Genomic DNA, 23877 nt, shown 5'->3' on the forward strand with positions numbered 1-23877 from the left:
TCTACATTACATTTCATGATCGTTGAAATCTACAATTTTAATGTCGATTAATTAAAAATTAATTTATTAAGATAATTAAACAAATAATGATGAAAGAGAAATTAAACAAAAATTTGCGAGGACAAAATAAAAGTAATGAAATTTCTATCAACGAGCTTGAAGCGACCGTTCCTTTTCAAATATCCGAATCTAAATGGCAGGATATTTTTGAAGAAGAGAATAATTCCTTCATTGTGAATTCTATTTTAAATGAAATCATTTCTTCGACGATGAATGCAATTTACAATGTGTATCTTGAAAAAGCAGTTTACTCATTTGTAGTTTATTGTTCGCATGTAGCTTGGTTACAACTATTCGATGTAAGTATAACATTTTTATATTAAAGAAAATAAATTGATAAAAAATTAAGATTCTAACTTAATCATATATGTATATGTCTTTTTTTAGGCAATGGACTTACAGTATGATTTAGGTGAGGATTCTACATCAATTAAAAAATACTGGATAGGAGACGAAGAAAACAGACCATCACCGGTTGATTTATTATGTTTTAAAAATGTCAAAATACGTAAAAAGTGTCAAATTTGTCCATCTTCCGAGAACTATCAAAAATCATCAAACTGATTTATGTAAGTAGAAAAATAAATTGACAAGTTCATATTTAATTTTTTATTTGACTTAATGCATAATTTAATTTATTAATTAAATTTTACCAAATTTTACTTATTTTTTCGTATAAACATATTTTCCGGAATATTCTTGATAATACTAAAATAATCGCAATTTAAAATAGGCACTACTTTAAATAAATAATAAAAATAAATAAATAATTATAGATGTGTGTTATAAAAATGTTAATGACATATAAATAAATAAATATAGACAAATGTTGATCCAAAATGAAATCATATTGCTTATACTTTCTTTTTGTCCTTTTTTTTAAAGACGTAGTATTTTTGAAAATGTACTTTTTTTTATAAGGGCATAAAAAGAATAAACAAATAATTCTTCATTGATTTGAATCGATAAAGCCGTGATTCAAGAACAAAGAGCGTGTACCATAAAATGGAATAACGCGAAACGATGAATTGAACCCATTGTTATGGCACTTATAATGATTTCATTTGGATCAAGTATGATTTAATATTTAAGCAGCAAGTGCTGGGACAGGTGGAGGTCGTAACATTGATCTTGTAGCTGTTAAAAGTTTTTGAGATACTAAATGAGCGATATGAGATGATCTTCTCCAAACGAATTCTCTTGTTCTATCGTGATCATCCGCACTTTCAACGCGAACCTAATTAAAAATTAAATTATTAAGATTACGTTACGTTTAATTTTATAAATCCTTAGTAAGCGAGTTTAAATATTAACCTGTTTGGGTTGTAAAACACGAATGGAATGCAATGTGGCAGCACCTCCGTGCATCACACGAAGACTCAGTTTACCAGACATTCCTGCTGTGGTAGCAGTTGCACTTCTAAGTTCTTTTTTCGCAGCTCTACCAAATTCTTTTTCGACTTTAAGTATTAAAGGTCCCAAGGTAAATTTCGTTTTGATAGTTGTATGATTGCTCATCATATTTACCGAGACATCTCCTGATCTTTGAAGCGAAGCGAGTCCATATAAAATTGCTCTTGCCTTTGCCTAAAACATGACGCTATTTTTATATTACATACTATGATCTTTATTCTTGAGCAAAAAGGTTGAAAAAATTTGTTAAAATACTCACTTTATTTTTGTTACTACCGCTTGTGGAATTTTTGGTTTTGTTTCGATTCTTCGTCTTATTACGATTCGATTTTTTATTTTGAGAATTAGATGATTTTCGTTTGGCATTTCTTATACGATTTTGTGCAATAGCAGTGTCAGATGATCCAAGAGTTGACATCGTTGTTGGTAATTCTATATCCATTAAAGTTGTAGCTACGTTTTTGTGAGGATCTATTTTCTGAATAAAAAATAAATTTCATCGATTTTATATAAACATAATTCTTCTCAAAAAAAAGAGAAAAAGAAACTAAAAATTTCTATTAGCGATTATACCTGTACGTCGTTCGATTCTTCATTGTTCATATTTTCGGAGATATGTATGACCAATCCAGAAACACTCTTCTTCGAACCATATTTATTCTTTTTATTTTTAGATTTGTTTTTTTTCTTATTCGATTTCGAGCTCGAATTTGGATTAGTTAATTTGACCGTCACTGGATCGTAATTAGCGCTTAAAATTTTATTAATCCTCTCAAGAATGTTGTCTACAAAATGATTATATTTCGCAACATAGATGGCTGGTACATAACTGCTGGGTTCCGACTCCAAATCATCTAAAATTTCGTACGAAAGATTTTTTTCTTTACTCATTTAAAATTAAAAAGAGATAATGATCTATGATTGATCAATTTCACTTTATAATACTTCAGTTATAGTATCGTCAAAACTTATTTTGTATTCGATTCAATTATATAAGAAACATTTTCACTGAAACATCATGAAATAATAAAAGTTAAATGGAAAATTATGAAAGAATATAATGAAACGAGTACGTTATATTAAAACTATCGAGAGGGTAGCCTTGACTGTACTTTTATGAGGTCATCTTTCCGGAGTATTTCTATGAGGTCATTGACCAGGAAAGAGGCATATCCGCCGAATGCATTGCGAGAACGCGCTTCTACCAGGTTTGCTTTTTAATGAAGGGAAACCGTCAGCACATTCTCTTCTAGTTAGCTACCTTGGAAGGAAGTGACGGTGACGATTGAAACCTACTTCCAAGTGAACATGGTTGAATCGTCGATGGGTATAACGGTAAATCGGAATCCTTCGGGGAGGCCAAACAGGTCTCCCTTCTTTCATCTCACCTATCGACCTATCTACTCGCGACAGTATATACTCGTCCGTCTTCCTCGTGCCCGCTTAAAAACTCTCCCCGGTCGTTGCACTTACATAGAGTCACTTTCTTCGATCTCGTCGTAACGAAGAGATCAAGATTCAAGAAAAATTCAACGAACCCTCGTTTATTCAAGGCCGCCGTAATTTCAAACGCTCTTAAGTATTATACATACATTGACGTAGTTATTCACCAGTGACCTTCTTTTTACCCCTCAATTCCTCGAGATCATGCAACACCTCGACGATGTGAAATGTAGGTATGTAATTTGTAAAGATCCATCAAAACGTCCATTTGATTAATAACGATCAATCTCGTTAATCTTTAGCGTGTTACTCTCTGCTTATATCCCTCGTTAACGGTAATTACGATAAGTTATGATATTGCTAATGATACTAACTTTTAAGATATACTCAGTAAAATCAAATAATACTAATATAGCCATTTCTTTTATGATAGATGTACACGCATACGATGAAAATGATTTCTCTCTCTCTCTCTCTCTCTCTCTCTCTTTCTCTCTCTCTCTCTCTCTCTCTCTCTCTCTCTCTCTCTCTCTCTCTCTCTCTCTCTCCTCCCTTTCTTTTTTTATCTGAGAAGAAAACGAATAAGTAGCACAAACATGGCGATGAGGAAGCTACGACCAGGTGTGGGTCAGGGTCGTAATCAGACAATTGTGTGCCTTAGTAGAGAGTGTTATACTCCGGGTCACTGACCCGATTCTCTTTTGGGTCATCGGGCTGCTTCGTGAAAGTTGAAAAAAAATTTCAATACAGTCACACCTTTGTTATACTCGATCTTAGAATCACGTAGAAAGTTAATTGGTTAACCCGATAATGAATCTTTGATACTTATATATTAGCATCTCCGTATTTGCCACGCGTTTTGGACGAATTTAATCTTGCTAATTTAAATTCATTATGTTTGCTTCTTATCGCGAATTGATTTTAGTTGTTAAATTAATTATGAAATATAGTGGTTGTTCGAAGATGCCTCATTAACAGGAACAATTAGTAATATCAAATTTGTAATCCTCTATTCATGTTAAAAAAAATAATAAAAAGATAGAATGAGTAAAGAGCAATAATGTCAAGCAATTCCAGTCACCCATTACGATACTACTACATAAGCAATATAATTTTCAAAAGGATATTAAATTTAAACAAAAAGAATTTTTACAAACGTGTAACAAGAGCAAGCAAAAATTTTTGGTACTTTAAGTTAAAATTACGAAAATCTACATAAATTAAATTAAAGCGATGGTTCGACACGTCACGTAATACAATTGCATTGCTTTAACACTCTTAGAAATATATTCATTTTCGAACATATTTTTGTTTTATATAAAGGAAGGGTTATTCCTTATTATTAAATTGCTTTAAACGCGGATGGCAGTGAAGAAATAAAAGGTGGGACACAAAATTTTGTAAAAACAATAAATTATCGTGTATTTTGCAATTTAGAATTAAACAATGTCTTGCTACAAAAATTTAGTTTGATTATGGATTATTATAATCGTGTATGTGCTTGCATTATTGGATAGAAGATACCATCATTGATCTCAATTTATTTCAAAAATCTATTATTAACCATTGATAAATGAACAATAATAAAAAATAAGAATAATTTCATTGTTCTTATATTTTTTTCTCATGACAATATTGTTTACTCTCCAATCCAGATTAATGGCATCATTGAATCGCTGTCCCTCTTCTTCACAGTCTCATTTATAAATATACTAATGACTTAATCGATCTATGGAAAGTATGAAACAAGTACATGACGTGACGTCACCAATGCAAAGTATTTCATCCCTATTCATTTCAGTTTTTAATGAATCATTTTTTATCTTCTGCGTAATATACATCGCGATTCGATAATGACTAATGATCATCAATAAACACACATTTGCCATAGGTAATGAATTCAACTAATTTGTGTAGGCATAATAGAGTCCGACTTAAATTCTGACAAATGTGCGTTAAAATGACAAGCGTGAAATTCAAGGGCGCCTCCACCTTTTCGTTGTTCTTATATTACTGCAAGAAATTACGCAGAAAGCGCTTGTACGACCTTAAAACATTGGCATTTATTTACACATTAACCGTCAGAATTCTTTCTCCCAGTACCCTCTACGTTGGAATTTATAAAAGCCATAAATAAAAAAAAGGAAAGAAAAGGCATGAAATAATAGAGAACAAGCGAGTATCATGACGCTTCACAAGCGAATGATTTTCAGAAAAATATAATGATAAATAAATAAAAATAAATACTACTCTTAAAAGTGCTTTGCGTATTTTGTCGAAGCAAAAATAACAGATAATTTATAATTATGATGCGTACTGGTTCGTGAAAAGATCGCTAAATTTCGACAAAACTTCTCTTCGAATAAAAACGTAACGACTTTGTTTTGTTAATTTCGATTTATCGAAAAATATCGAATATATCGAGAGATATTTGCGAATCATATTACACTTTTACCACTACAAAATCGCTTTTTTTTCTCGTGTCATTTTAAACGCTCCTCGAAGTAGTCGGAGAAGAAAAGGGAGAAGATGATAAGGATGACTTAGAATGTATGGAAACTTGAGAAATGCCAGAGGATGAAGTAGTAGAAGAAAAAGAAGAAGAGGAGGAAGAGAAAACATTAGACGAGCGAGCCGGAAAAGAAGATGCTACAGGTCGTTTGCGCGATAAGCGTGCACTCTTGTGTCTACTAATATGTTTCTTGGTCTTGCCCTTGAACTCACGTGCATGTCTGGCGCTGGTGATGTCCGAAATGGCATCCTCATCGTCATCGTCATCATCGTCGTCATCTTCATCATCCTCGTCATCTTCGTCGTCGTCGTCTTCTGTAATATCAAGATCGACATCGTCGTCGTCATCGTCGTCATCGTCATCGTCGTCACTTTGTGCCGCAGCAGCTTGAGAACTGGCTGGTTGAACAACAGGATTCACAATAGAGTCTGCACCTTCGAGTCCGGATTCCTGGCCAACAGCTTGACCTTCGGGCACAGTTTCCTCGATCTCGTCGTAAGTATCGTCATCGGATGACGTAGGTTCACTTCCAATAGCTGCTTCCTCGGCCGTATTCTCCGCGGATGCTGCAGCAGCGTTCAAATCAGCTTGAACTGCCGCCGGTATTGATTGCGAGGTTATCAATGGTGCAGACTGTATTGGTGAGGCTGCTACAGGTGTTATTTGCGAAGCCGGTTGACTCACTTCCTCATCTTCGTCATCATCATCTTCCTCGCCTACGATCATAGAAGTTTTCTTTTAATCTTAGTAATTATTTGAGATAAAACACAAATTAATTATCGACTTACATGCGATAACGCATTTTTATCTTAAAAGAATGATTATTTTATCTAGGAAACATTTATGTACATTCTCCAATTATATGAATTGCAAAAAAATTGGTGTAACTGTCGTACGATCGAAATTCGAACGTGCTTGTACTTCCTAAGAACAACTTCTCAAATGTAGGTCGATGAGAAAGAAGTAGCGCGTAGAAATTCTTTCTGAGCTGGGGTCGCCGTTGATGTATGTTAATTCGGGCAAGTCGATGCGCCTCGTACCGTTACCAGTAAGCCATGAACAGTCAACAAATTCCATCGGGCATGCTATTCGCGTGAATTTCTGATGTTTGTATAACGGTGCAGTTTCTTTTACAATCTTTACTATCATTCCAGTACAAAATTTTAGATCAGATCAGATTATCTAATATATATCAAAAATATTACTATCCGCTATCTATATATGACAGAAACCTCTTTAAACTTTTTGTTTTTTCAACTTGAAAAATTTGATATATATATATTTCTTTTTTACCTCCTAAAATATCCTCAATGAAACGTTCCAAATAATCGTCATCATCGTCGTCGTCGTCGTCATCATCATCATCATCGTCATCATCATCATCTCCTGTAATATCGAGATCGACATCGTCGTCATCGTCATCATCTTCGTCATCATCATCTGCAGTAGCCGGTGGTGCTTGCGCTTGTCTTCCTGAGACGAGAGCATTCACAACCGATACTTTGTTATTGCTGATTTCCGGCACTGGTGATGCCAATCCTCCTATGGCAAGACAGCATAGCAATGCAACCACTGCCACTAGTTTCATTATTCTGTAAAAAGATCATATATTATCTATTTATACATTAATTAACGACTAACTCTCTTTGACAAAATATTCATCTTTACACAATAGTTACACATGAAATTAAAAGTGATAACCGAATAATGACATCATTCTTGCAATATTACATCCAATAAAATTGACTTTTGTGATTAGTGACATATAGTCTATATAGGATTTAACAATCTTGTTCACAAAGATCAAATATATACGATGTTTCACTTTATTGACGGCGCACAAAATATCACTTGACTCGAAACATTCCCCAAAAAACTTTTTGGATGCTTTTCGTTTATCTTTGATGTATACTCTCGTCATCATCACGATCGAAGTTATTTCCAGGGTAATTATTCAGGATTGCTTTGGTTCCGTTGGACTCACCTCTCTTTATTTAATTTCTCTTTCACTCTACCTTCTCGTCCACCTTTTCAACTTCCTCAATGTGGAAGTCGTGAACGTTCCGTGTACGGATGACCGTCGCGATCAATGGTACGTGTGATCTACTGCACGACTCGTTGAGAGTATTGAAACAGACGAGATACCGTGATTCGACCCTTTTATACTAACCAGTGCCTCCACCTCTTTCGTTCTCCTTCTTCGTCCTCCTTCTTGGTAATGCTTCCTTCGGGTACTTAGTATTATATTCCAACATCTTTTTCACGCGTTCCATTGTTTTTTTTCTCTTCCTTGAGAGAATGTATTGTATTTCGAAAGCGAGTTTTATTCAAGGGGAGAACAAATTCTACGACAATATAATCAAATTAATTAATCGACAATTATTTCGTTCCGTTACTCTGGTATCTTTCTCCGTGTATCTCTTATTGTTAAATTTTTCATTTTGTTATCTTCTTAAATTGTTATAATTATAATTTAACTGAAACTAGTAAAAAAACTATTTGTACAAAATAAAGAGATATTGAAATTTTTCATCCATATATATTTCTTTAATGAATAGATAAGAAACGAAAGGAAAATAGATACGAATATTTTTTCTTCGCATTTCAATAAATCTTGGAATTTGAGTAAAGCAAAATTTGAATGTTCTTGAGAATTATTAAGGAAAGCAATCCATAAGAGTTCGAATTAGCAGTTAACTGTAAATATCAAGCAACTTCCTCTATAGATTATACTACTCTTACACGTTGATTTTAATCTTAAACATTAGATTTTCCAGATAAATTTAAAACCTAGTTTTAAATTTTAAATTCGACTGATTTCGTCTTCATAAATTTCATCTGTAAGAAAAAGAATGCATACTTTTTAAATCATTCAAATAATTTCTAGAAAACAAAAGGTTTTACTTTTTAAAAGTACGCAAATAGCTAGTGTTTCTTTTATTTTACTTAAGCACGCATTGATCTTTTTAATTAATCAGCTATGCAAGTGATAAATTAATCGACCTTCGAAAATCTTGACATTAAAATGATGTCAGAAAAGAGATTAGAAAGTAGACCTATATCGTGTATGATGAACCGTTAATTTGTGAAACAGGAAACAAGTGCAATTACTGAAGTGATCTATCGAATGATATGATAGTATAGCTTCTTGCACGATTCATGGATTCTTAAGGATCATCAGGTTCGCTCTTCTCAACTCTCCACTCGACTGGAATATGGAATTTGGTGTCATATCCAAGCGTGGAAGTAGTCCATGGCTTCGTAAATTAGTAATCAGGATATGTACCAGAGGCCGAAGAACACGTTTTCGTATACATGCAAGGAAGATAGACACGTGCGCGAAGAATGTTCCGTAAGAGAGAGAGAGAGAGAGAAAGAGAGAAAGAGGTGGGAGAAAGAGGTGGAAGAAAAAGAGAAAAGGTGGGGCAACAAGGAGTATGATAGAGAGAGAAGATAGAGGGTAGAGGATATAGGTAGACTGACCGGTAGTGGAAAAAACGACGAAATTATCAAAGAGTATGTGTCTATGAAATTCTCACTCGAATTCTTAGGTGTATCGAATACCTCGATAAAATTATTCATTATTCATTCAATGCATAAATACACAATGTCCTGGAATTAGACTGATCGATACTTTATATCCTCATTTACAAAAAATACAAATTTATTTTGATTTTTTGATATTTCATATTTTCTAAAATTTGATTTTTTTATTTATAAATATGTAAATATGCTGATGAAAAATGATTGAAATATTAAATAAATGATAAAAATTGGTATTCTTAATTACCCTTAGTTGGGATCTATTTATTGTTTATTTTTCTTTTGGTTGAAAGTTTGAATTTTGATCTTTCGACTTTCTTGAAGTCTGTTTATAATATTAATACCAAATTATTATTGTGCATGAAATTTAGTTACTGTAATAATTATATTAAGAAAATTACACTTGCCTTATTAAAAAGATTGAACCTATAATTATACAACCAATTAGTATTAAAAAGATTATTAAAGCAGAAACAGCAACAAAATTTTCACTTGGCATCCAACCAAATATAGGACTGGTCAATTTATCTTCCATTAAGTAAGTGCGCCAATTTGGTGAACCAATAACTTCAACATTTCATTTTATAAATAATTACAGTACCTTTATAGAAGCAAATTCAAATATTAAAGTTTTTACCTTTAACAACAATTATATTAGTTATCCATTTAAAATTTAAATCAGTTTGCTCTACAATGCATTTCCACATTCCTTCATGTGACTTATTTATTGCTTTGATATAATCGACATTTACAGCAATAGGTAGGGTAATACCATAATCTTTCCAAATATTTTCATTTATTTCCCAAGATATCTTGAGATCAGAATATACATAACCCAAAATAAGACAATTACAAATTACAGATAAAGGTAAAGTTTCACGTATAGTAATACTTTCTGTACTTGGTATAATGGCTAAAGCAACAACTTTCAATACGAGATATGACTGATCAATTCTATGTAAAGTGATTGTATAAATACCAGAATCAATCAGTAGAGCTCTGTTTATTACTGAAACAATATATTCATAATGCTTCAATCTACCAACACTAAGTATTCCACAAAAAGTGAACGTACCAACATTAAAGTTTTTTATCCTAATTCTATTATTTTCTTTAATAAAAATTCCATTATGAGACCATTGTATCTCAAAATCTACAGATGTATTTGATATTAATTGAATAATATCATAATCTGATGGAATTACGACAGTTCCATATTCTTTAATAATTAAAGAAGTATGGTTTCTTTTAATTCTTCTTTGTATTAAAATAATTGTGTCTGTTAACAAATATACATAAATTATAGTTAATATATTAATATAAAAATTATATATTATAGTTTTTATAAATACTTTAAATTACCCTCTGTTAAATCTCCACATTTAATCAAATTGCAACGTCCTGTCATACTATTAGGACCAATACATGGTTCTCCCCTAATATTAGGTTCTGGAGAATTGCATAAACGTGTTCTTGTTCCAACACCGCCATTACAACTAGCACTACATGACCATGGACCCCATTCAGACCAACCACCATCAATAGCAGGTCCATCTATATCTATATTCAATTGAAAAAATATTTTCTTGTTTCTTTTCTTATTTTATATTATTTATTTATACAATATAAATAACCAGTTGGTACACAATTTGCAGACCAAATAGCCCATCCATTGTTATTAACAGTGACTGAGAAAAAATAAAAAAGCAGAGGGTTGCTATGTTCATAATGAAATACCAATGTATCATTACACAATAATTCAATAATATTCTTTAACCATCTATAATTATAAATAAAATGGAATTAAGATATTTGAAAATTTCATTATTTTTGTATATTTACCTTATAGTTATATTTGTCCATGAATTTGTTGTAAATAATGGACTTGAAATTAATTGCTTATGAAATATTTTGACAATGGGATAATTATTCTTTTGAAAGAATATCCATGGTCCAGATTCAAAGAGAGATAAGGAGTAATAGCTATATTATAACATAGTTGGACAATATAATTTATAATTTCAAAGGTAATAATAATTTTGTTTTATTTTTACCTAGATGTTGCAGGAAACAAAAACAATGGAAGTGTAACAACACCTTTTGCACGTATCATAAGTGTTAATGTATTAATATTTGACATTTTTTGTTTATTCCATATAGAAAACGGTAATATTCTTGTATGTTCATTAGTTTCTGTCTTTTCTATCTGACATCCTTTAAAGCAATAACAATCAGTACAATAATAATAAATTAATTAATCTAATACAATAAATGTTACAAACTATACCAACTGGAATTACAATCAAAAGCAACGCCTACAGCATGTTTTTGTTCACTATTATAATAATAATAAACAGGTGAAAATACTTGTGATGGTTTTGAATGTTTCCATTCAAATAAAGGATTTGATGATCCTTCATAATAAAGTGAAATACTTCCTCGTGGTATACGAATAACAAAATTGCTCCATTTTCCAAAATACAATAAATGTGGCAATGTTTTCTTTTTAACTAAGTTTATAGCTAAATAAATTTCATTTAATATGAATTATAGAAATGATACTTATGTATTTAGCACAATTTAAAAATTTTTAAGAACTCTGAATATAATTTTGATAAACAATTAAAAGATTACCTTGGCTTTCAGACTGATAATATAGGAGTATTTTCTCATTATCTAAAGCACCAATTTTAAGAATATATCGTGATTTAAAACCATCATCTGCAGTGAAAACAATTGTTATAGAATCTAATTGATCAGGTTCCCAAGCTTTCAGAGAAAAATGTAGACCCTCAGAACGATATTCAGGAAAAACGTATAGTCGTCTACCAATACCATGTCCATGAATAAGGAATATACATTCTTCTATATAAATAATAATAAAAATAAAAATAAGTACAATTCCAGAAAATATAAAAATATTCTTATCTCAAATTACACTTATTTTCTGTTGTATCACCTAGCATTTCGCAATCTCTGACATCACAGAGATCTTGTAGTACAAGAGGATCTGTTGTATAACACCATGTGCCGGCGATATTACGAGATGGATTCCTGCAATAATTACTAGCGTTTTTTGCACTATGTTCTGCATACAAATTGTCATTGAACAATGTTCGATTAATTGAATCTTTTGGTCTTAAAACTTTAATAAGTTTAGGTCTTCTTTGCGGAGACATTCTCAAAAATAGCTCTTCTTGTGTCATATATCGTTTTGGTAATTTTATAAGTCCTTGTGTGGTAGTCTCAGGTGCATATACTTTCGTTTCCACAAGATCGTAATCAGCTATCCATTTAGCACAAGTTCTACCTGAACGTGTTGTTGATAAAGTTCCTATATAATCATTTGCTGTACCAGCCATTTTACATTCTATTAAATAAAGAAATTATAAATGGATATAAAGAAAAATAAATTATATTATGTCACTGTTAATAAGTCATAATATAATTACCTGAAGATAGGCATTTTCGTACTGGACAATATTGCTTTGATATGTTTGAAGTATTTGGATCAGTCATTATATAACAATAAGGACCATGTGAACTATGACCCGGATTCCTGCATTTGTTAAGTGCTTTTAAAGCAGAGCCATCAATAAACTTACTGTCAATTTTGTCTTCTTCTGGTATCTATAACAACATGTAGAATATAGTCTAAGTTATAAATTTTGACATTATAAATAATAAAATAGATATTACATAAATAGTGTGTTTATTAAATATATTCCATACTTCTTTTGAAATCCATGGTATACAAGGTATCTCATTTACACTGAACCATTGATCACCTTTATAAGCATAATCCATAAGATCTGATATACAGTTAGGTGGCCATGGATCTTCTATAATATGTATTTCTTCTGTAATGTATGTGGTTTTTAAATATTTTAAAAATTAAATATTTTTAACTTGAAATGAATGTTAAACTTAAATTTAATAGTATATAATACCATCTGGTATACAAAAAAGTGTCCAATAAGCTATATTATATTCAGTTCCTATACTGAACCATCTTAACGTATCAAAAAGATCATAATGTACATATAAAAATTCTTCATCGCCATATGTTTGTTCATAAAATAGCCGTAAATGCGGACCTAAAATACTACATTTATGAAAAAGCTTATTAATTTTATTAACTTCACTTTCTTCATTTCTTATTAGTGAAGTGTTATTACCTAATAGTAAATTTTTTCCACTTCCAAAAAGTTAATAATCCTTTACTTGAAACTTGTTTCAAATATTGCTTCATTGAAAATTTGTTTTTTTGATATATTAATGATGTAACATTATCAATAATTATCTAAAATATTCATATTCCTTGATTTTTTATATAATGTTTACTTAAAAATATTTTACATATAAAAGTAATTACTTACAGTAAAACATGGATAAATATTAACAGGGTTTTGATACATTTGTATAGCAATATTGCGATTTGCTCGCACATAAAAATGAATGTCATAGGTATTATTAGATTTTTGCATTGGCCAAACGTTTGTGAATTCTGTTCCAACAGTTACATGAATTTCACAATCTGCAAATATATATTAAAAATAGCAACTTATGAATATATACAATTTTAATATTATTTTGATCTACACACCACTTTGACAGGATTCTGTACTCCAAAGGACATTTGTACCCATGATCCCATAATATAACAAAAAATCGTAATAAAGACCTGAGATAGTATCTTTTTTTTTATACTCCCCAATAAAGAAAGGTTTAGATGTACCATACATTCCCATTGATATGAAACCTCCTGCCCATGTAATCCATATACCAGTCCATTTTGTACCAAGTAAGATGCTTGGTGTATTTTCAAAATCATTTATCTATAAAAAAACTAACTTACACACGCACACACACATATACACACAATAATATAATACAACAAAGATAATACAAACATCAATATCAGGATATGTTTGACCAGTACCAAAATTTGAAAACATTAACTCAACACCTGCATGCCAATCTTCAGCAATTTTACTTGCAAATGTAGGTATTGGAAGAAGACTTAATAAAATTTTAAATTCTCCCTAAACAACAATGAAAAAAATAAGTTCCAAATATAAAATGCATCTATTATTTTACACACACACACGCACATACTATCACATACATTATATTCATCATTTGGATTCCATAATTTAATCCAGAATTTAATGCTAGCAAATGTAGAGTTTAAAGTTGTTAAAATAGAATATCTTGATGTATTTCTGACGTATACCAAACAGTCTAAAACACAATTCAGATTTATGTTATATAATATCATATAATGATGGTTATATCAACCCTACACAATTAATATTAATATTATTTTATTTTCGATTAAATGATTTACCCTTGTCATCACAAAATGGAATATCACAATATTCTTTTTCGATTTTTTCATAAGCTTCATCATGTACATAACACCATGGACCACCAATATTATCATCAGGATTTCTACAAAAACGATTAGCTTTCTTCAATGACGCATCTGGAAAGTTTTTTCTAGCGAATGCTGGACTCTAAAAAGTATATTTTTAATCATATATTATAATCTGTATTATATGAGATTAAATTATTGTACCTTATCATTAGAAACTTTATATCGCCCTGCCCATGATTTACACTTTTTACCCGAAGAACTAATCTTACGATCTCCAGCATATTCAGCCCCTATACCAGAAATTCTGCAATCTTAGACCAATTCATATAAATAAGCAAAGATCAGATATTATTTTGTTCCAATTATTTGTTTATATACATACATTTTATTCTACATAATATTCCATGACAATTAAATAAATTATTATATTTATTATATTAAAATGGAATATCAATTCGGTTACGTTCAAAATTTTTGTTTTCCCGCTATTTTTTTTTACTTTTTTATCGCTGACCCTTCTATGATATGCGCAAGAATTTTTATAATTGTTACTATAAATATTATTTAATTATACCAATATACTTAATATAAGATAAATATTCAATATTTGTGTTATATTTAAAAATGCGCTAAAATTATTACCACTAACAATACTTACCACCAAAATTACAAAGCGGCACATCACATTCATCATCTATAAGAGTAGGATCTAACGTATAACACCAAGGACCTCGAGGATCTTTAGTGGGATTTCGACAATAATTTTTCGCAGCTTTCATCGATTTTTCTGGGAAATCTGCATCCGTGATATTAGGGTTAACCTAATATATGAATATTATATCGACATAAAGGCAATAATTAATATTAAATAATGAAAAAGAGATGTGCACATATAAAGTTTGTTTTGACTAGCTTATTTCTTTACTAATTATTTGAATATTTTCATCATATTTAATATATTGACCGTTGAATAAAATAAAATAATAAAAAATTATTTTATTATTAAACAACACTTTATATTAAATATTATTAAATGATATTATTAAACATCATTTTTTAGAATTCATTCTCGTTATTAATTACTGTAGTACCGATTAAAGATCTATTGTAGTATCATATTGATCAGAAGTAATATAAAATTGATTCCATTTTATATCATATATTGATAATCAATAGTTATTAATAAGACCAAACATAAAATAACCTTGTGCAGTGGCTGATCTGTTTGCCAATATTGACAACGAATATTATTACTAGTTACCATCTTTGAACCTCGGTATTCTGTTCCGAGCTGTGTAAGTTTACATTTGGATAAATCTACTTCTTCGATATTATATACTAAAAAATATAAAAAAGGATATGGTCTTCAGATTAATGTGTTAATTATCATTGTTAATTTTTATTCATAAATTTTTCGATATATGTACCCTCGTTTCCTGAAATCAATAATACTGAGAGAAGTAAAATTATAAGATAATCAAATAAAAAAACTCTAATTTGATTGTAACGCATAATTAACTTTAAAAACAATTATCGTGATCTTTTATGGGAGAAAGAAAAGAAAAAAATTATTTTAAAACACGAATATTATGTCTCTCGAATTAATTGTATTGCGAAGTAGTTTACAATTTTCGATAATTTTGTAATCAAACTTCAGTCCACATAAAAAAAATATATAATACCATTTTTACGATAGTATAGAAAGTTACAATTAATTCGTTACTTCAAATATTTCAAAAATAAAAAAGTATCACTCATATGAAGTCGAAGTATAAATTTGAATGTAGTTACTTAAATGAGAAAGCTCAAAAGGAAAGTCGTTATTTTCGATAATCGCAATTGCGATTTTGTAGATCGATTGATACTCCGTTAAGAATCAATCGTCTCGTAATTTAAATCATCTTTCGTTCGAGTTATGCAAAGTTAGCGTTGGAGGATCGGTGTAACAATAAATGAATCATAAATAAATTAGCACTGTTGTTTACAACGATATATGCGGTAGGACGTAGGAAAAATCAACGTCTCTTGTTGCCAGGGTGAAAAAATCGAGGGGGGAAGAGAGAGGGGATGAGATAAGTCTCACGATGAACGAAAGATGTGCATCGTTCTGTTGTTATAGTTCAGAAGTTAATCTTAAGAAACGGTTGCAAGTATTTGGATCAGCGAGGATTATCATTGAAAAGAAAGGTTCGTTACAATTTAACAATATACTGATACGATAAATGATAAAAAAATTCAAATCATGAATTTAAAAAAATGCAATAAAAGTAAGGTGTTCTTTTATGAATTTTTTTCTTCTTTTTAACTTCATATTTGAAAAATTTATCGAAGAAATATCTCGATGATTTTCTTTATAGATTTTTTATTAAACATGTAATGTTAGTAAATGTTTTGATTATATGCAAGTCAATATCAAAGTAATACAAAACCGATTATTAAAGTTGACAAATATCGATCGAAAGTTCTACTCTCAAAGGTGAGCGGCCACGTATTTCTCTATCTTATCTATTCGAAGCCGACATTAAACTTAGTGCAATAACGCATATACACAGTACGTATGACAATTGCCAACTATACAGAAAACTAATAGTATGTTCACGTTTGTTCTATATGTGGTATTTAAGAAATTACTTAGATTTTGTATACTGGAATTAATCGAAGCTAAATTACGGTAAAAAAATAATGAAAGTAAATTAAGAAAATTTCTTATTGAAAAATTCGGTAAACTATAATTTTTTTACTTTATAATTTTTTTACTTTATAATTTTTTTATTTTATAATTTTTTTTTTACTATGTATCTTGATTTCTGTATAATTAAATATTGGAGAGAAAATATAGAAATAATGAAATTTGTGTTTTATAACGAGATATCTTTTCAATATATTAACATGAAATATTGTTGATTTAACGATATTATCTAATCGATTTTTACAAAGAAGCTATTAACAGTATCGGAGTTTTCTTTTAGTTGTAACGATATCTAATCGGTAACATTATCGCTCGTAATTTCACGAGGTCGAACAAAAGCTCATGTGCTTCAATAGATCGATTTACTATATATTCTTTATAAAATAAATTAAATAATTGTTGTGGTATACGAATAAACACATATATATATATATATATATATATATATATATATATATATATATATATAATTATTCCATGAAATCTGATTTATGTTGTTTTTAATTTTACTATATTATTTACTATATTACATTCGAGTATTCGAATTTTTTTTAAGTGAATTAAATTATTAAAATTTTGATAGGAAAATAATATTTTATTAGAAAAAAAAACACTATGGGTACGTCAATTTATGATAAAAAATCAGCCATGCTTAAAACAAATTGGACAATATCAAAAATGATGGAACGAGGATTACATGATCGTGACCGCGTTGGTCTTCAAGATTTTATTCTTCTCGAGGACTTTCAAAGTGAATCTGCATTTATTGATAATCTTCGCAAAAGATTTAAGGAAGATATTATCTATGTAAGTCTCTCTCAATCTCTCTCTATCTTTCACAAATTCAATTTGTTATATGTATATTATAGTAAATTTAAAGAAATATTATTTCAAATTAAATTTAAAAAAGATGAAAAATTAAAAATATTTTGTTATTATAAAAATTGATTTTTATTTTTTTTAGACGTACATCGGACAAGTATTAGTTTCTGTTAATCCTTATAAAAAGCTCCCTATTTATGATACTGACTCTATACAATACTATCATAAAAGACATTTTTTTGAAGCCCCACCGCATATGTAAGAATTAATTAAGTGTTAATTAAATATAACGTAAAATTACTTGTAGTTTCTAATATTTTTCTTTACAGTTTTGCATTAACTGATACAGCTTATCAATCTCTAATTCAAGAGAATCATGATCAATGCATTCTCATTTCAGGTATCACGTATTAATATTTCTTTCGTAACTTTAATAAACTTGAATAATCTATGATATAATACGAATATTAAATATTAAATTAATAATTTTTTATATAGGTGAATCTGGTTCTGGAAAAACAGAAGCATCGAAGAAAATATTGGAATTTATAGCCGTCGGAACTGGATATAAAAAGGAGGTAGAAGAAGTGAATAAGAAATTAATCGGTAGTAATCCGGTACTTGAGGCATTTGGTAATGCGAAAACCAATCGTAACGATAATTCATCACGTTTTGGCAAATACATGGATATGCAGTTTAGCAAATATGTATGTTGAAATATTGACATAATTTTTTAAAAATTTTAAAAAAGTTTTAAAGAAATTATCGAATGATTTTGACGAATTTTAGGGAGATCCAATCGGTGGAAATATTTTAAATTATCTTTTAGAGAAATCACGTGTGGTACATCAATTCCCAGGTGAACGTAATTTTCATATATTTTATCAACTTTTGATTGGAGCTGATGAAGAAACTCTTAACAAACTTTCTCTCCAACGTAACTTGGACGCTTACGTTTATTTAAGTAATGGGGTATGCAAATTTTTATACATACTTATATCTAAAAAGATTTATTTGTAATTTTGATAATATTCCACTTTGTTATCAAAACATAGACAAAAGATTCTGTGAATACTATCGATGATACCAATCAGTACAATGAAGTAATAAAAGCTTTACAAACTATGGAAATAACAGATGAAGAACAAAATTGCTTATTTGCCATAGTTGCATCCGTGTTACATCTGGGTAACATTGGTTTTACAGAAGAAAATGGACTTGCGAAGATATTACACTTTAACTCTATCAATACAATTTGTAGTGTAAGTATGTAATAATAAATATATAATTGTTACTATGAGTATTAGAGATATTACACATTTTTGCCAAATAGTTATTAGGTTGCAGTGTAAACAATTTGATCAAGGCTTTAACTCATCGTACTATAGATGCACAAGGTGACATTGTAATCTCTCCATTAAATAGAGAATTAGCAATATATGCTCGAGATGCATTGGCAAAAGCTATGTATGATAGATTATTTACATGGCTCATCAATAGATTAAATAAGTCATTACAACGACCTATGAATCAAAAAAATTATGTGGTCATAGGAATACTTGATATTTATGGATTTGAAATTTTTCAAAAAAACAGGTGTATAGACAACAGATAGAAATTAATTAATTAATTTCCATATTTGTAAACAATAAACAATATTATTTAATACTCTATATTTAAATTTTTTTTATGTAGTTTTGAACAATTTTGCATCAATTTTTGCAATGAAAAACTACAACAATTATTTATACAACTTACTTTAAAATCAGAGCAAGAAGAATATTTGAGAGAAGGTATTACTTGGGAAAACATTCAATACTTTAATAACAAAGTTATATGTGATTTAATAGAGGAAACACATAAAGGTATTATCTATTTAAAATTTGTTACAATATCTACATATTTACTTTGGATTACTTATTCCATTATTGACATGATTTTAGGAATAATAGCTTTCTTGGATGAAGAATGTTTACGCCCAGGGGATCCAACAGATATAAGTTTTCTTGAAAAATTAAATAAACGTTTACATAGCCATCCACACTATATAAGTCACATAAAAGCAGACATTAAGACACAGAAGATAATGGGTCGAGATGTATGAAGATAGTAATTGAATTATTTTTTATTTTTATTACAAAAGGTAATAGTTCAAAATATTTTACCTTTTTTTTTAGGAATTTCGTTTAATACATTATGCTGGAGAAGTAACATATAATGTACGCGGATTCCTTGAAAAAAATAATGATTTATTATTTAGAGATTTACGTGAAGTAATGTCTCAAACAAAAAATATAATCACAAAGGTTTGTATGTATTCCAAATATATTGAAATTTACTTCAGAAAAATATTCTATTTGAATGATATACAATAATTATAGTATACAAGTATACAATAATTAATATATAATTATAGTATACAATAATTATATATATTTCAGGCTACATTTAACTTGAAAAATGTAATTAGTAGAAAACGACCAGAAACTGCTATAACTCAATTTAAGAATAGCTTAAATAATCTCATGGAAATATTAATAGGCAAAGAACCTTCTTATATCAGATGCATCAAACCTAATGATTTCAAATTGCCTAGTATGTACAATAATAATAATACACGCACGCACGCGCGTATGTGTGTGTGTATGTGCAGATATGTCCATTATATTCACTTTTTATTTGTCTATTATATTTACTTTTTTATGATAGGTCGATTTGACGATAAGATTGTATTACATCAAGTTAAATATCTCGGTTTAATGGAAAATTTACGAGTGAGACGTGCTGGTTTTGCTTATAGAAAACTATATGCACAATTCTTAGATCGTTATAAGTCCCTCTGTCCAGAGACTTGGCCACATTACCGTGGCCCAGCTAAAGAAGGAGTACAAGTGCTTGTCTATTATCTAAAATATGAACCTGATGAATATAGAATGGGCAAGTAAGAAAAATCATATCGTTTTATATTTTTACATATTATATTTTTTATGTACATGTTTTAATGTTCTTCTACACATTTTAGTACAAAGTTGTTTATAAGATTCCCTAAGACATTATTTGAAACAGAAGATGCATTTCAAATGAAGAAACATGAAATTGCTACAATAATTCAAAATAAATGGAGATCTATACTTACTCGACGAAAATTTTTAAAAATAAGAGAAAATATAATAGTATTACAAAAATATATTCGTAGATGGCTTGCACAGCGTGAAGCAAAAAAAAGACGTCAAGCTGTAATTTCTATACGCAAGTAATTAGCTAAAATCATAAACTAAGTTATATTAAAAACTTACATACCTGTCATAAATATTTAATTATATAATTTGAATAGATTTATTAAAGGGTTTATTACAAGGAATGATCCACCAACTGTAGAAAATATAATTTTTAAAGAATTGGCAAAATCACAATGGCTTCTCAAACTTTCCATGAATCTTCCTGAAAGTTTTTTAAATCCTGAATGGCCACCATGTCCATCATCTTGTCAAGAAGTAAGTATTCTGTATAGGGTCACAAACAAGTAAAGTAATAATTATAATCTTAACTTACTAATTATATATTAGGCTTCAAAATATCTAAAAGTAATGCATAAAAGGTGGATGGCACGAAACTATAGGTTAGCCTTAACACAAAAGGAAAAAACACAATTTGAATTAAAAGTTCTTGCTGAAATTCTATTTAAAAATAAGAAAAAGTCATATCCAATGAGTATAGGTCCAAAATTTCGAAATAACCGGCTAGATGAAGAACAAAAAGCACTAATTAAAAATATTACAAATTCGATTCTTACAACTAATGAAAAAATTGAGGTATGAAATAATATAAACACTAATACTTTTATTTATTAAATAACATTCACTTAATAAAGAATATATTTTTTTTTAGTATATAGCTCCAGTAATTAAATATGATCGACACGGATATAAAACTCGAGATAGAATTTTATTGTTAAGTAAACAAGCAGTATATATACTAAACATAAAAAAAACATTAAAACTAAAACATCGATTACCTTATGAACATATAGATGAACTTGTCGTTACTGGAGAATCAGATAATCTTTTAATTTTGCGAATATCACCTAATCTTAAAAAAGACAAGGTTTGTTATATCATTAGATGGAAACAATTTAATTTTATATACTAATAATTTTATTTTAACACATTGTGGACAGATCACGAGAATTCTCGTATATATTAGTTTGTAAAAATATGTAATAAATAACTTCAAAATATAATAGATATTTAATTTTAAAGCATGGCTTTAAATGTATGTAAAAGCTATTTTGTATTCATTCATCAAAAACATAGCTGGCCATTGGGTAAAGCTAGCAATAAAACTACTAGTTTGCAATGTGTTAAGAAATAGAAGTACGTAATATTTGTTACAAAATATATATCACTAATATATTTTGACTTATTTAATACAGGGGGATCTAATATTAGAAGTATCATTTATAATAGAAACAGTAACCAAAATAATTAATATTACAAATAATCAAAAGATGTTAAAAATAATTAATGCTGATACGTAAGTATATTAAAAAAGTATAAATACATTTGTATTTGTGCATATACTAAAAAAGAAAAAATAATGTTCATAAATTTTTTATAGAACTTTTCATAAGTTAATAAATGGTAAAGAAGGTGTTATTGAATTCAAGATGGGAAATGCACCAGCGATTATTAAAAACCAAGAAAGTGGTCATCTCTTAGTGGTAAATTATACTTTATATAATATATAAAAAAAGAATGTATATTAAATTAATATATAAAATAATCTATATCATTTATTTGTTACAGATTGCTTCTCAATAGTATTTGGATTAAAAGATATAATATATAATATATATGAGTTTATGCATAAATCCCTGAATAAACCTCATATTTCCTAAAATTTAAAAAAAAATATTAAAGACATCTTGTGTAACTAATAAATCAAAAACAATTATATTTTTAAATTGCTATTAAAAAAATATTTATTGGTAATTATATGATATTTCCATGTACATTATTGTTATCAATCTGTTATCATAACAGTAAAACGTTTAGACTATATCAATCTATTTTTTTATATTCAAGTTTATATTGAACCACAATTCAAAGCATGATAATAAAATGTTAAATTAAATCATTGATTACATTAAATAAACTTGTAATCAAGATTTTGATACTACATGTAATATGCGAGTAATAATTAAGTTTTCTGCTTAATTTGTTTATCCTTTTTTGTAAGAGATTTTTTCCCTTCCAAAGCCCTTTCTCTAAGTTCATCCTCTATAGCATTATTCACAGTCTTAGTAATTATCTTCTTCAATTTATGTACTTCTTTAAATTTTGCGTTTTTAGGTTGAATAGGTGCATCTTAATAAAAAAAATAAACATGTTCTAAACTACGTATTACTTTTATAAAAAAAATTAATACATTACTAAATAATTACATATTGTAAAAGAATTACATTATTATTGTTCGAATTCTGAACTTACTTCCGCGACGTTGGATTGTAGGCCCCTTCTTTTGTTTGTTTGCTTTTGTCTTAGCCGATGGCGGAAGTTTTGTTTTAACTTTTAATTTTCCTTGTGGCATATTAAATTTGTTTATATTTTAAATAGCTCACAATACACAATGAACGCACGTGTTGTTCAACAATTACAATAGCACGAATAAGTGAACTACACACAACATAACCGCACAATCGAACAAAGTACGCATTTATATAAATAAATCACATAATTGATTCAAATAGCGCCCAACGAGTATCAGATTTAAATTATTTTTGATTTAATTTAGTAGTTTACTGATATAAATATTATATATGTATTTATATAAATAATTTCTGGAAATAATATATATCTATTTCGCGTAAAACGATATAAAATATTAAAAGAATATTTTAGAATCTTAAAAATAGTCACATAAAATAAATTGTCGTTATTGGTTAAATATTATCAGACACGAACAGAGTTCATCCAATCATAGTTCATTAATTCGATGCAATTCTGTTGCCCTCTA

The 23877-nt window shown here is 28.9% G+C and overlaps 4 protein-coding genes across 13 annotated transcripts; 1 reads left to right on the forward strand and 3 right to left on the reverse strand.

Annotated features, from left to right (window-relative positions):
* Positions 1-15: 15 nt before the first annotated feature.
* On the forward strand, positions 16-22712 carry LOC124425185 (unconventional myosin IC). Of its 7 annotated transcripts, none has more exons than XM_046965182.1 (21): positions 16-359; positions 448-629; positions 17624-17847; positions 18005-18120; positions 18192-18262; positions 18361-18569; positions 18652-18834; positions 18918-19124; positions 19196-19458; positions 19558-19727; positions 19806-19960; positions 20040-20168; positions 20304-20457; positions 20572-20803; positions 20885-21115; positions 21197-21356; positions 21429-21674; positions 21751-21966; positions 22295-22395; positions 22480-22582; positions 22668-22712. In XM_046965182.1, exons 3-21 carry the CDS (start codon positions 17656-17658, stop codon positions 22680-22682), a joined length of 3153 nt encoding a protein of 1050 aa, XP_046821138.1. In that variant the 5' UTR covers positions 16-359; positions 448-629; positions 17624-17655; the 3' UTR covers positions 22683-22712. The 7 variants fall into 7 exon arrangements, with proteins under 7 accessions (XP_046821138.1, XP_046821139.1, XP_046821136.1 ...); XM_046965183.1 differs by having other exon boundaries at positions 17643-17847; XM_046965180.1 differs by lacking the exons at positions 16-359; positions 448-629 and adding an exon at positions 16056-16538.
* On the reverse strand, positions 646-8727 carry LOC124425187 (acidic repeat-containing protein-like). 4 transcript variants are annotated; one of them, XM_046965191.1, is made up of 7 exons: positions 7599-8727; positions 6722-7020; positions 5641-6144; positions 2047-2327; positions 1733-1951; positions 1375-1647; positions 646-1297 (listed from the first exon to the last, which is right to left on the reverse strand). In XM_046965191.1, exons 2-7 carry the CDS (start codon positions 7014-7016, stop codon positions 1148-1150), a joined length of 1722 nt encoding a protein of 573 aa, XP_046821147.1. In that variant the 5' UTR covers positions 7017-7020; positions 7599-8727; the 3' UTR covers positions 646-1147. The 4 variants fall into 4 exon arrangements, with proteins under 4 accessions (XP_046821147.1, XP_046821144.1, XP_046821146.1 ...); XM_046965188.1 differs by having other exon boundaries at positions 7413-8727; XM_046965190.1 differs by having other exon boundaries at positions 6722-7042; positions 7413-8727.
* Positions 8873-15615, reverse strand: LOC124424773. Its single transcript, XM_046964268.1, has 21 exons — positions 15556-15615; positions 15010-15172; positions 14553-14662; positions 14322-14490; positions 14100-14215; positions 13885-14016; positions 13578-13809; positions 13351-13508; positions 13150-13274; positions 12922-13076; positions 12671-12831; positions 12424-12601; positions 11931-12341; positions 11606-11836; positions 11249-11493; positions 11026-11207; positions 10814-10954; positions 10606-10751; positions 10334-10531; positions 9609-10250; positions 8873-9538 (listed from the first exon to the last, which is right to left on the reverse strand). Exons 1-21 carry the CDS (start codon positions 15613-15615, stop codon positions 9369-9371), a joined length of 4125 nt encoding a protein of 1374 aa, XP_046820224.1. The 3' UTR covers positions 8873-9368.
* A 103-nt stretch (positions 22713-22815) lies between the features above and the next one.
* LOC124425192 lies at positions 22816-23736 on the reverse strand. The gene is made up of 2 exons (XM_046965199.1): positions 23352-23736; positions 22816-23228 (listed from the first exon to the last, which is right to left on the reverse strand). The coding sequence occupies exons 1-2, from the start codon at positions 23449-23451 to the stop codon at positions 23062-23064; spliced, it is 267 nt and encodes an 88-aa protein (XP_046821155.1). The 5' UTR covers positions 23452-23736; the 3' UTR covers positions 22816-23061.
* Between the last annotated feature and the right edge of the window lie 141 nt (positions 23737-23877).

The sequence above is a fragment of the Vespa crabro genome, chromosome 6 (genome assembly GCF_910589235.1).
Source record: "Vespa crabro chromosome 6, iyVesCrab1.2, whole genome shotgun sequence".
In the NCBI taxonomy this organism is placed as follows: Eukaryota; Metazoa; Arthropoda; class Insecta; order Hymenoptera; family Vespidae; genus Vespa; species Vespa crabro.